Source organism: Myotis lucifugus, unplaced genomic scaffold (genome assembly GCF_000147115.1).
Source record: "Myotis lucifugus unplaced genomic scaffold, Myoluc2.0 scaffold_105, whole genome shotgun sequence".
Lineage (NCBI taxonomy): Eukaryota > Metazoa > Chordata > Mammalia > Chiroptera > Vespertilionidae > Myotis > Myotis lucifugus.
Window position 1 is genome coordinate 2,475,699 of NW_005871153.1, and position 13,961 is coordinate 2,489,659.

At 47.0% G+C, this 13,961-nt stretch overlaps 1 protein-coding gene across 1 annotated transcript in view; it reads right to left on the reverse strand.

Annotated features, from left to right (window-relative positions):
- Positions 1 to 13,961, reverse strand: part of LOC102442254 (kalirin RhoGEF kinase) — a 279,390-nt gene that overhangs the window by 171,997 nt on the left and 93,432 nt on the right. Inside the window, exons 8-9 of the mRNA XM_023757300.1 lie at positions 11,958 to 12,089; positions 10,659 to 10,889 (exon numbers count right to left, since the gene is read on the reverse strand). Coding sequence (XP_023613068.1) covers positions 10,659 to 10,889; positions 11,958 to 12,089 — 363 coding nt within the window. The remainder of the gene's footprint in view (positions 1 to 10,658; positions 10,890 to 11,957; positions 12,090 to 13,961) is intronic.

The following is a 13,961-nucleotide window of genomic DNA, read 5'->3' on the forward strand; positions in this document are numbered from 1 at the left end:
CCTATATCCACTTTCCAGGCTCCTTTCTACTCATCCTTTAAGCACCATCTCAAAATCTCTAGTTTTAGAAAGCGTTTTCTCTTTAATAACCTGCCAGGCTGTGGTGGGGTCACTCATCTCCGATTCTGTCCAAACCACAATTATTGCCCATGAGCCTGTCTCTCCCACTAGCCTTCGACTTCCTGTGATTTCCAAACAGCATGGTACTCAGCACAGAGTGTGCTTTGCTTAAGACATGTTGAACTCTACTCAACTCAAACTCATCCCCCAACACACAACTTTGGGGTGAATATCTACAGCTCCACACTCCTTTTGTTAACTCTATCTTAGCATCTCTCACAGTCTGCATTCCCAGTTCTCTCTCTCCATTTCTACCTTCTCCACTGCCCCTCTTGGCAGGTAGGTAGTTCCTGCTGGTGTATTAAGTTCTCACATTCTTTCATCTGCCCCTTCCCCCAGCAGCCCTGCCAGCACCACACATGCAGGAGATACTCAATGAATGTTTATAGCTATGAACTGTCAAGTGCAAACATGGTTGAGGCTACTGCCCGACTGTCTTGGGAGGAGTTGTGCCACCCATTCAGCAAGAGGTCTGACCTTCACTGTCATTGGGAACAATAGCCCAGGTAAGCGTGGGACTCCTCGCCACTCCAGCAGACAGGCAGTCTTGTAAGCAACTTGTAAAGCTCTGCCTCCGTTCTTGTGCCCCAACTTTTCAAACAGAAATTATTCCTTTCCCAGAACATCCTTTCTCCAAGAGAGACTCATCCTAAACCGGATTTGGGAGCCAATCTAACAGCCATTATGCATAATTCCCTAATCACCCCCTTTCTTTCTCATTTAATTGTGTTTATTTCAACCAGCATACAATCAAGACAATACTTTTCAGGGGAAGAGACAGTCCTTTCTAGCTGCTAAGGAGAAGAGAAAAAGTCCTTTTAAAGAGAACTACAGTATTGATTATTTTCTGAACAGTGGCCATGAATGCAGCTGAGTGAATGGGAAAACATCAAGGGATCTAGCTGCTTCCTATCCCGGGACTTTATTATTATTATTATTATTATTATTATTATTATTATTTGATAGAATCTTAGTTTTATTTATTTTTTTAAGATTTTTTAAATTGATTTTTTTTAGAGAGAAAGGAAGGAAGAGGGAGAGAGAGAGAGAGAGAGAGAAACACTGATGTGAGAGCAAACATGGATTAGCTGCCTCCTACACATCTCCTATCAGGAACTGAGCCTGCAACCAGGACATGTGCTCTGACCGGGGAATAGAACCGGCTACCTTTAGGTGCATGGGACAACGCCCAACCAACTGAGCCACACCAGTCAGAACGATAGAATCTTAGTTTTAGAGGAGACCCAAGCATCTCCCAGTCCAGTGTAGGAGACCCCTGCACTTAGAGACAACCACCTTCAGAACAAAGTTTTAAGTTGGTATGTAAACTCTACTTATATGTAAAAGTGTCTTGGGTCCCTAGAGCACCACCATATTGTGGCACCACCATGATCATCCTAATTTAACGATACTATCTTTGGGGTCTCATCCCTGCTCTGCTCCTACTCAGCTGTGACCCTGCTGGGTGTGTGCCTTCTCCTCTCCGGACCTCACTGCCTCAAATCAGGACACTTGACCTGACTGCTTAGCCTCAAGCCTGAGAATCTTTCTTATTTTATCTCTTTCTTGTCCACCGTTTCTGCCACAACCTTTCTAGTCTAAGCCACCATCTTTCTTCACTCACCCCACCAGCTCTCTAAGTGGTTTCCCTTCTTTTACTCTTGCCATGCCCATCCACACAGGAGCCAGACCTATTTCTTTAAACAAAAATCAAATCATGACACTCCCCTTACTGAAACTCCACAATTGTTTCCTATCACATTTAGAAAACCCAAATTCTCTCCATAGCTTGTGAAGCCTAATTTGACATGGACCCAGCCCATTTCTCCAAACTTCTTACCCCCTTTTTCCTGCTCTCTGCTCACCAGTCACTCTAGCCATCTCCCATTTTCATGAACACAGGCAGCTCATTTGAGCCTCAAGAACATTGTGGGTTCCATTTCATGCACCTGGAACATCCTCCTAAACACACCCCATGGCTATCCAGCCAGTTCTCTGCTGCACTGGCTGTCACTATACGTCCTATTACATGTTTGTCTGTGGTGGTGTTTTCTCTCTACCTCCTGTGTAAGGCCCACGTGGGCAGGGCTTTGTTTGGGTCACCACTATGTTCTCAGAGAGAGTTTGCTGAGTAAAGGAGTGAATGAAATCAACCAATCTGATCTGAAAACTTCCTGTGTGATGAAGGGCAGAAACCATAAAAGGACATGGAAATGTTTTGCAAACAATTGTGGAATCAGAATCCCAACTCTCTGATTCCCTCATCTGGCTCTCTGATCAATCAACTTATTTGAAATCGATTACTAAATTTGTGCCATTATTTGATCTATGGTAAAACAACAAGCCGTTTCCTTGTTTTACATAAATGGAAGGACTCCTCCCTCGCAGCTCCTTCCTGTTGGAGCTTCTGTTGTTTAGAAAGCCATTTTTCCGGAGGCCAATGGAGGAGAGTTTACACACCATCAGGTGTCTTACACTCACTTTGTTCTGTTAAAGGGTCAGGCTCACACGATGTATAAGAGCACCCAGGGCAGTCCATCAAGTCATTATGCTGTCTCTTCCCACAGCACACTGAGCATTAGTCCTGGAGGGGAACAGCTCACACTGCCACTGCCACCGGAGAGCCGGCAGGCGCCACTCGAAATGCCCAATTACCAGTAATTCATTTTCTGTCCCCTCTTTGGAACAAGTATGATCAAAATAAATGTCCTGCTATGGTGAGAGAAGCCATCATTTTTCTGAGAGGGCTCAGCTGAAACTCGTTAGCAGGTGTATAGACTCTCCTTTCACTGTGAACTGTGGTCCCGTTGCCTGACAGATGCCACGCTGAGTACACGCTGGCTAAGAGACCAGAAGACCCAAAGTTTTAGCTGCATCCCACCCTTGGGCCCCTCTACTCCCCGCCATCCCACTCCTGACTCTTCCCAACACAGTGGAGCTGGGGTGACTAGAACTTGTCTTGTCCTTGGCACCTCCCTGGGAGAACTTCCTCACTGGTGCCTTGGAGCCTGTTTATGGTGTCCCCCTACTTTTCATCACTTCTTAAGTCTGAGGCTCTCAAACTTTAGAATGCTGAAGAATCCCTGAGTGTTATTTTGTGTGTGTGTTTTGCTTTGTTTTTTAAAAAGAGGCACCATCTTCCCCACAGATTCTGAATCAAAAAGTATGAAATAGGGCCAGATAATGTGTGTTTTTAACAAGTCCCCACTCTGGCCAGATATTTTAATGCCAGGGATCCAATCACATTTTGAAAAAGATAGTTTCATATTCACACTTAACACCTCCGTTGTTTTCTATAACAAAATGGACAACCATTTCCAGTGATTTTTTTCCATAAATGCTCCCAAACCTAATCTTGCCTCACCAACTGAGTTCATGCTCTGTGGCCACACCAGGATCGTGGCTCCCAGGATCTTCCCACTCCAACCTATTCCCCCTCTGGCACCAAAATACCTCACACCTTCACCTATTTCCTCTGCTCAAAATCTTTCAATAGTTTCCCACTAGTCATAAAGTTTGAGACTTTTATCCTTTAGCCTGGTATTCAAGGTTCCAGAAATTGCATGGTGACCAGGCTGAGCATAGGGGTTATCAAAAAGAAGTGACCGCCCCCCCCCCCCCCCCCCAGTCAGTGTGGCTAAGTGGTTGAGCGTCGACCTATGAACCAGGAGGTCACAGGCATATGCCTGAGTTGTGGACTTAATCCCCAGTAAGAGGCATGCAGGAGGCAGCTGATCAATGGTTCTCTCTCATCATTGATGTTTCTATCTCTCCTTCTCTGAAATCAATAAAAAGTCTATATCTATATCTATATCTATATCTATATCTATATCTATATCTATACACACTAAAGGCCCGGTGCATGAAATTCGTGCATGGGTAGGGTTCCTAGGCCTGGCCAGCAATCAGGGCTGATTGGGGCCTTCTGGCTGCTGGCCAGGGCCTCCCTTCTCTGACTGCCAGCTGCTGGCCAGCGCCTTCCTTCATTCCACACCACCCCCTGGTGGTCAGCGCATGTCAGAGCGAGTGATCGAACTCCCAATCGAACTCCAGCGGGGACACTCTGCATATTAGCCATATATATATATTTATTTATTTTTTAAAGAAGTGACCCTGGGTGGTGACTGTCTTGTCATTTGTTAACATAATAGGAATTGAGGACATTAAAGGTGTTTAAAATTACCATGGATCAAGAAAGCCCTCAGGCTCAGTAACTCCTAGGAAGGGACTTCCTCTCATTGCCTCCCAGGCTGTATCTGCCTCCCTACCCTGCCTGATGGAGGCAGCAGGTGCTCCTCGGAAGGTGCTCATCATGGAAGGAGCACCCTTCAGTCAGAATAGAGTTTGCATTCAGGAAGTCAAAGGATGCAGGCCATGATGGGAAGTGAAGAGAGGAAGGCAGGAAGCAGGGCCGAGGGGAGCGGGTGGGGGTGTAGAGTGGGGAGGGGTACTAGGAGTCCATGAGATTCCCAGGCAGGAGGGGCTGAGAATGTCAGAGGCAAGCCTCTGCAGCTCATTCCTGCCCTGCTGATTCTAGCTGAGGGATAATGGAGAGGACTGGAATAGAGCCTCCAATACCAGCCTCCTCGAGGGAGAGGGGCAGGGTGCTCCCTCTAAAATCAGGAACACCAAAGAGGCAGATGGGAAAGTTTCCTTATCTTCACTCCAATCAGCAAGCACTGCTGACAAGTGAGCCCTCCTTTTCTCCCCTTCCTACCTCCCCAATTCAGCTGAGCCTTACCCCTGCTCTTCCTGGGCATTCACGCTGCCCAAGGAATTACATATTAGCTACTTGAATGTATTTGAATGATTGGTTTATCACTATCAAAAACTTAATTGAGAATTTTAATACTGCTGAATACTACCATGGAAAAATGGATATTATTCAAGCTATATACTACAAAGAAAAGTGTCAGCAATGAGGAGTTAAAATAATTATGATTGTGAAAAACAGATGAGAATGGGTAGTGTCTGTTTTAGGGAAACTTGTGTAAGATAAATAACTGTAGAAGGCATTTTATAATGAGTGGACATATGGAAAAGAGTGTTTGGTATGAGTATGACTGTGCAGGTCTTACTGGACAGGCACTTTGAGTCTGACTCTCAGATGTCAGAGGCTATATAACCTTTGGGACCAAGTAACCCACCAGGGTCCTCTGAGCAATGACATTCCAGCACTAAATTATAAATCTAAAGGGCAGGGGCTGTGCCTCTCTGCATTCCCATCACCTAGCAGAGTGCCCAGGGCATAGAGAGAAGCTAAGAGCACAGACCTCGTGGTTAGGTGGACGTTTGAGTTCTTGCTCTGCTAAAGTAAAGGCAAGTTTACTTGTCCTTGCTAAGCCTCAGTAAAATGAGGACCAAGTTATTACCTGGCTTACACTGTTGGAAGATTAAATAAGAAAAGGCACGTGAAGGGATTAGATGCTCAATCATATTTACTCATAAAGATGATGAATCCTGAGCTTTGAACAATAAAACTTGTATAAACACTTAATCCTAGTAACAAAATCTCGGGGCTGAAATCCAACCATCTCTTTGACGTCCCCAACCCAGTAAGTCACCAGTTCAAAGTTCAAATGGCTCCTCCTTGCGTGTGTCCCCCCATCCATCTGAGACTAATGCTCTGAGCATTTTCATTTTTAGATGCTCTAATACTTCCTTCTCACAGGAAGAGTTAATTTCTAGATCAATCATCATTCTGGTCATTTCATTCTGTGTGCAACCCAAAGCACTCATCTTTTATTATGCAAAGCTGTCAATTGGATTACACCATGCCCATGCTGGTCTAGTATGATTAAGGGGCTATAGTCAGTAGCTGGTAAAAGATTGGATATCTGGAGTTAAAAAAAAATTACTCTCAAATCCTTTTTATACATTCTTAGGCAAGCAAGAGCGAACACAGTAAAAGCTGTAATTTTCTATATGAGGCTCCAGAAAAACTGATAGAAACAGGTAAGATTCATTTGTAATACAACGAATTTTAATGTTAATATATTCATTCAGAATGGAAAGTCACTGAGCCGGATAAATTCTGCCATTACTGCCCCTCACTAGCTCACCTGATTGGACTGCTTAAAAGCAAAAGATGATGATGATGATGATGATGATGATGATGATGATTTTAAATCCTTACCCAAGAACATGCTTAGAGAAAGGGAGAGAAACATCTATGGAAGAAACATCAACCGGTTGCCTTCCAAACACTCCCCAACCAGGGATCAAACTGCAACCCAGGCATGTGCCCTGACCAGGAATCGAACCGGCAACCCTTCAGTGCACAGGACAATGCTCAACCAACTGAGCCACACTGGCCGGGCAGGCATTATTTTTAAAGGATGGTATTGGAGCTTCAAACATGTCACTGTCCCACACACACCACTGAGACCACTCCTAAGCCTCCCAGCCTTACCTCTCAGTTTTACTGCCAGGAGCAGGCACCCAGTTAGACTTCCTCTTCCCAGTCCCCTGGCTCTCACTTAACTCTCTGCCTCCTGGCCTTCCCCCATCTCCTCTGCTTAGAGCTCCAAGCACCAGTGCAAATCCAGCCCAACCACAGGGAGCTTTCCCTGCTTTGACTCCACCAGACTATTGTTGTTTTGCTTCTTTGGCGCTGAACCTAGACAGCTGTGTGTCATTCACAGGACCTTAGGTGTACATGTCTTCTCTCAGGCCAGAAACCTCCAACTCCTAGCATGGGGTCTTGCACAGAGCAGGTGTTCCAAAACACTTTATAATTTCTTATTGCACAAAATGGAGAGAGAAGAAAAGGAGAAGCTGAACAAGATGGCCTGCAGAGAGTGGTCAAAATGGTTGCTCTGGCTACAAAATAATGGGATAGAATTTGCATCTACCAGAAAGATCAAGAATCTAGCTACTCCTTCTTCTTCTCACCACAGAGTCAGACCTATCTGGGCTTGGAAGAAGTCCTTTACATCCATGGGAAACTACAGAGGCTAGGGGAAAGCGAGAGAGAGCAGTGGAGCAATGTGGCTTTTCTGCAGGGCTCCGGGACTGGGAGCCAGGAGACCTAGCTTCTAGTCCCAGCACTATCATTAACTGGCTGTGTGGTTATGGCCAAGTTACTTTACATCTCTGGGCCTCCATTTCCTCCACCATAGAGTAGGTTAGACTGGACGCTCTTCCAGGTCCTCGACAGCTCTGAGATTTATCACTGAGTGAAACCGAACTCAGCAGACCCACGAAGCAGTTGCTGTTGTAGAAACAGGAGAATCAGGGGTCCCCAACAGCACAAGCACCAGGGGGCGCCCGAGTACCATTCAAAGAGGATGTGGAGGATTTACTACGTTAGGCAGGCGCAGTGCTAAGCCCTGTACTCGTATATCATTCAGTCTGATGAGATGGGCGCTGTAATTGTTCCTACCTTAGAGATGAAGCAACTGAAGTACCACAGGTGAAACCACCTGCCAAGGTCACACAGCCAAGATCGGTCAGAGCAGGACTGAAACCAGGCTGCCTGACTCCACAGCCCGTGCTTGCTGAGTAACCAATAATCTGCGGTTCTGTATTGCCCCAGCCACTGAGTCTCGCTCACAGGTTCCCATGTAGGCTGCTGAGAAAATACCTCTGGACTCCAAATGGGCTCACGAGTCTGAGATCCAGACTACATGGTTCAAACAATTCTCTCCTCCTTCAAGACACCAACTCTCACGCCACTGCCTATAACGGTTCCATCAATACTCTATTGCCCTGCACGCTGACTGGCATGCTTTCGTAGCCTGTCCTTTACATTTTCAAATGTGCGTGTCTTATGCCGGGCATCTTGCCATATAACCTAGCAAAGGGCTGGGCCAACTGCAGAGGCTCAAGCTGCTGAGTAACTGATGGGCACTGAGGGTGTCTCCGTGTCCTCCGCCTGGGCTGTAAGTACCTGGAACCCTCGATACCTCCACATCACAACACCTGCAGGCAGACTCCAGCCATCTACCCACAACTACTAAATGGGTTCAAAGGGAGGGTTCGTTTCACAGAAGCAGAAACTGGGTCCCCAAACAATCATTTCAGCTCATGGGAGAAAAAGTAAAGAGAACCCCAGCTTCATGCCAGACACAGCCAAGAGCTGTTTGGGGCACAGAGAGGAAGAAGCCAGGGTTTCTACTCTCACAAAAATACTGGCATAGAAGAGATGAAACATGCAAAATTGGTAAGTATATAGGATTTATATAATAAAGATATAAAATATATAAAGTTTTATATAATATATAAAATATATAAAAAAACAATAACTCTATAGAAATTCTGGGTCACTCTAACCATTACTGCATTATGTCCAGCACTTTCTGCAACACCAGCTCAGACACCCTGCCGGGCACTAATGGTTGTTGGGGTATCAGGTAAGCATTTGAGATCATTGCCAGGTTTGGTAGCCCTTGTCTTGCACATTTTTCTTGTGCATCTGTCCCAATGTCAGATACATGATGAGAAAGAGTGAGGGGGACCATGGGTGAGTGAAGTGATGTTCCCAGAGGTGATATTCTCCTAACCTGAGAAGGACAATGGAATGAACCAGCCTGGGGAATTCCATTCCCATGGGTCACCTTGAAATCTTTCGCTTGCTCTTCCTCGGTGCCAACAATGTGATTTGTACAGTAGAGATGAATTAATGGAGTTTCACTTCCAGAAATGCTCTCATTTTTTAAGAGCGTGATATAGAACAGCCACAGGTATAGTTTAATACACTTCTTCCCGGCTTTAGTGCAGATGCCATGGTGGCCACAGGAAAGTCTAACAGCTCCCAGATAATCCAGGTCTGGATGCTGCCTTCTTGGTGGGGAGGTCTTTGCCCACCCTTCTCGCAGCCCCTCAGCCCCTTTCCAATGCCCATCCTAGGACAACAGCCATGAAAACAGAAGGAGGGCAAAGAGCACACCAAGAGAGCTGCACAATCCATGGACCTGGTGATCTCCACGAGTCACTCAGAGTCCACTGAACTAGTAACGCCCAGAGCCTGGCACCTCCCTGTCTCAGTCACGGACCCTGTGCCCTCCTGTGCTCAGGGATGATGCCTTTCTCTGGATAGCTCCCAATGGCAGGAGCAGGCCACTGAGCCCCTTGCTTCTCCATTCCCAGCGGGCCCCACAGTTTCAGAGCTGGGCCGGCACATCAGTGGTGCCGTCTCTCCTGAGGCTCAGGTGTTGCCTCTAATGACTCAATCACTGCCCCCGTTGAGGAAGGGGTGCTGCCAGGAGGTTAGGGCAGCCCCCAAATGGGGGACACTCCTGAAGGCCTGGTTACTTCTGGGACTCACTGCACAGTGACTCCGCACCCAGAGCAGGTCCCAGCCAGTGCAGGATGCCCTGCTCTCCCTCCACGCGGCCTCTATCGCAGGACACCCACCGGCAGGCCCCCAACAACAGCAGTGAAAGGACTCAGCTTCCAAAGACACGTCCAGTTGGATCTCCATTTTCCATGTACAGGGTGGGGCAAAAGTAGGTTTACAGCTGTTCATGGTGAAAATAATACGATAATCAATAATGACACAAGAATAAATTCTGTTTTGTGTACTCACAACTGTAAACCTACTTTTGCCACCCCCCTGCATGTTTTGATACATTTTTGGATTACGCATGGTCAATACTGTAGAAGGTATGGAAGGGAAGTGAAACATCATTTTATATGTACAATCTTGAGATTATGTGGTGGTTCCATAAAGATCTAATAATATGAGTGCCCCCACCCCTGCCACTCACAGTGAACCAGCAGGGAGATAATGCTGGGCCTCCATCCAGTCCTCAGCTCCCAACCAGCTCCCCCACCCAATGTATCAGTCCTCAGAGCAAAGCCCAGGAGTCCCCAGGGAGACAGAGAGAGAAAGTATGAGGGGAGAAGAATGGGTGATTTCATCCAAAAGGACATTTGTGGCAAGGCTGTCCTTTTAAAGTCAGAAACATGACCATATCTTTATTATTTGTGGTAAAGGAAAAAGCCATGACTGGTATAATAATGCAAAAAGACAGGTTAAGCTAGAAACAACCTCTCATTATGGGACATACAGTCATCAACAGCTCATGCTTTAAATCTGGCTTCCCAAGTCTAATCTTGCCAAAGAATCCCCTGAAGGACCTGTATCCCACCCCAAACCTCCACTCTAGCAGGCCGCCTGCATCCATAATAAAGAAATGAATTCATTTTATGTGGGGTCCCACCCTGACAATGCTCAGATAACCCCAGGCCTTTGAATTGTGCAGACAGCTCATGCCTGAGTGAGAGTCAAGCTCTCCTCAAAGAAAACTATGCCATATAACTGCATGGAATTGCTATTCCTCAAGCTGCCTCCCTTCTCAGAACCTCAGGGTGAGAAGGCCCAGTTTATAGGGCTGCTTGGTTGAGAAGCATGCAATTAACAAGTCCAGATGGGTTTTTTTTTGCGGGGGGGGGGAGTCATGGGGGGTGCAGCTGGGGCAGAATTGCCCTCTTCTCTTCATAAATCAGATGATCCCAGGCCTGACCACCCAGATCAGGGACTCAGCCGTCTGCCGGCCTGGGGGGGAGGGGTGCCGGGTACAGGGACCTGTTACCTGCTGGACGTCCTGCTGGAAGACGCAGAGCTGCAGCCGCTGGTGCAGCCGCACCTTGCGGTGCTGCCAGATGCTCTCGAGGCGCCGCTGGTGGTGCAGCACCTCGTGCACCACGTCCAGCACCTGGTGCACTGCCTTGGAGTAGTTGGCTGTGGCCGTGAGGGACTCAGAGTTCCCGGGGCTCAGGGGACGCTGCAGCACATCCAGCAGGGCCTTGCCATCCTGGCTGACCTGCAGGAAGGGAAGAGGGTCATGTCAAGGGAGTGGAGTGGCAGACAGGGCACAGACAGAATTGGTGGCTAATCCTACCCAGACTGATGACAATCAAGGAGCGGGCCAGCCAGCGCTGCCATGGTGCCCAGCCCGCCGCCTGGGGAGGACGGAGCACCTGGGAGTCTGGGGGAGAGGAGTTGCAGGGCAGCACCCAGTGTCTGTGAAACTCCTGAATCAGTCTCTCTCTCTCCCTTGAATTTTCACTCCATGAGGGCAGAGACTGCCCGCCTCCCTAGCACCTGGAGCAGTGCCTGGCACACAGTACCTGATACATACTTCAACTAACTCACTGACAGGTCAGGCAGCAGAACTGTTCAGAAATGAAGCTGAGTATATATTGACATCATAAACCTCTCCCCCTCTTTCTTCTTCACCTTCCTCTACCTGCTTCCAAACTTCTAGATGTGTGACCAGAGAAAAGTTATCAGTTTCCTTGCCTCAGGAACTCGTAGGGAGAGTGATGGTGCATACCTAGGGTTGTGGTGAGGATTAAATGAGTTAACACACGCAGGGCACTTAGACTGGGGCCCAGCACCTGGGATTGGCTATCAGTTCTATCTTCATCATCATCATTTCTCTCTTCTGTCTTCTTTCTTTCCTTGTCAATTTCTTTCTTCTATATTGATCCTTCTTTTGCTCTCCTCCTATACAACCATTTATTTTCTCCTGAAAGTGGTGACATCCCCATCTTTCCAGAATATGCAGAGTAAAGGAAAGACCCTAAGATTGTGGCCACACCATCCGTGCTCCTGGGTTCCTCAGCCTCAGTGCTGTGTGTGGGTGTGTGCGCACACACACATGCACCCAGATGATCCCTGCTGATGGCCCCATTTTCTCTGCTTCCTGGCTGGAGACACCATCATTCATAGACCAAAGATCATAAAGAGTCTCCAAAGAGAGGAAAATGGCCTCTCTTCTTCTTAGTCCAACCTAGGATATTCCACAGTGCACAGGCCGGTGCTGTCGCCACCCCCACCCCCCATACACACACAGTCAGGACCCTTGGGTGTCCTGCTGGGTTCTCACCTCTGTGTAGGCCTGCGTCACCTGCTCATACAAAGACTGGTGGTGGTGAATCGCCAGCTCCAGGTCCTGCATCTCGGATGGCAGGCCACCTTCACTGCACATCTTGCACCAGGCGTCCACTCCCGACAAGAACTGGAAGGAGATGCCAACTGGGTCAGTGTGGGCACTGGGTTGGGCAATGGGCAGATCATATAGTAGCGATGGTCAGATGCCTTGGGAAGAGGCATCAGGACCTCTGGAAGCCTTCAGAGACCACTGCAGAGGGTGGAGGTTTTCCTTTAATTGTACAAACATTAACTCCATGTAAGAAGTCAGACCCAGTAAGGAAGTGTGGTTTCCACAAACAAACATAACTATTATGAAACTGTTGGGGGTGGGAGCCATCTTCATGTTCAACAGTTTATATCCACACACTGACTATGCAATATAGGTGTGCAAACAGCTCACTACATTGCATGTATACATTAGAGCTGCTTGTCCTGTGCACACTCACAGGCACATGGGAGGGGCTACACTGAATGTAATGGGATGTTTCCATACAGGTACTTTGTAGTGTGGACACTGAGTTATGAAGAGGAGTGAAGAACACATCATACAGGCCCCTCAGGGAATTTACAGAGACGTTTCCCACAAGGAATGGAGATTAACCCTCAAGAAGATCCCTACTGCTGGGCCAGTAGCCCTGGGATGGGTGGCCTAGGGGAACACACTGTACTGTGCCTACAGTGGCAGTGGCTCCTGGAATGTGATATATATAGATCTTGACAGATATCAAATTATTTAAAAATGAAAATTAACAACTGTGGAGGACTATGGGTCTCTGTGCACAAAGGGTGAGCCAACTGAAATCACTCAGAGTTATTGGGTGGAAAAATACACCTTAAATATGCAAATAATTCTTCACCCAACAGCCTGGAATGTTTCTGTCTGTGATTCCTCTCACCTGGGTGCACAGCACCATTCACATTAACTGCCTAAATACCTTTTTCCCTCATTGCCTAGAACAGCCCATGGGAGGACAATAAAGAACTGCCTAAACAAACGCATTGAAAAAACAGCCTGAATCTGTTTGGTGTGCCCCCCCTTTCCCCTCCCCTAGCTAAAGAGAATCATAGTTTATGAGTTTCCCTGAAGAAGTGGTAATATCTGCGGAAACTGCATTAAAAACAGATACAAATAAAATTGCTCCTGATACAAATTAAGGAGACCACAGCGAGCAGTTGACTCCTCCAGCCACTGCATTTTCTGTAAGTGCTTGAGTTCCAGTCTTGGTGTCACCGTCAGCTTTCAGTCCTGGGCTGTTGGTTGTGTGGCTGATTTTTCATTTTGTGTGTGTGTGTGTGTGTGTGTGTTTAATTACATTAGGACATCTCTTAACAATTCAAGAAGAGACCTGGCTGCTATCCAGCATCAGACTGCATGTACTTGATAACATCTCAGAAGCTTCTCTGCTCCACCAATAATCATTTTACAAAGAAGCCTGAAAATACCTTGACATTACTGTGTCAATTGTTAGAGGGGCCTCTCTTTAAAGTCCTTGCGATTTCTCTGTAACGCTCTAACAAGAGTCCTATAGCAGATCCCACAAAAGGGAGCTCAAGAAAGATAGACAGACAGAGAAGGAAGCATGAGTCTCCCTTGCCAATCTGGATAGGGTTGAAACGGAACAGGTGACTGGATATGAATAATATTCTCATGGTCCTTAGAATGAACCAGTCACAGTCGGCCATTACCACTATCATCTTAAAAAATAAACAAACAAGATTGCTCTCAATGTACGGGGCTGCCCTTGACTCGTGACACAAGTACTTTAGACTTTGGAACAGGGGTGGGCAAACTTTTTGACTCGAGGGCCACAATGGGTTCTTAAACTGGACCGGAGGGCCGGAACAAAAGCATGGATGGAGTGTTTGTGTGAACTAATATAAATTCAAAGTAACATCTACACTAATAAAAGAGAAACATGGTAATTGGTGTACAACCGCTACCCTTTCATGGCTAATC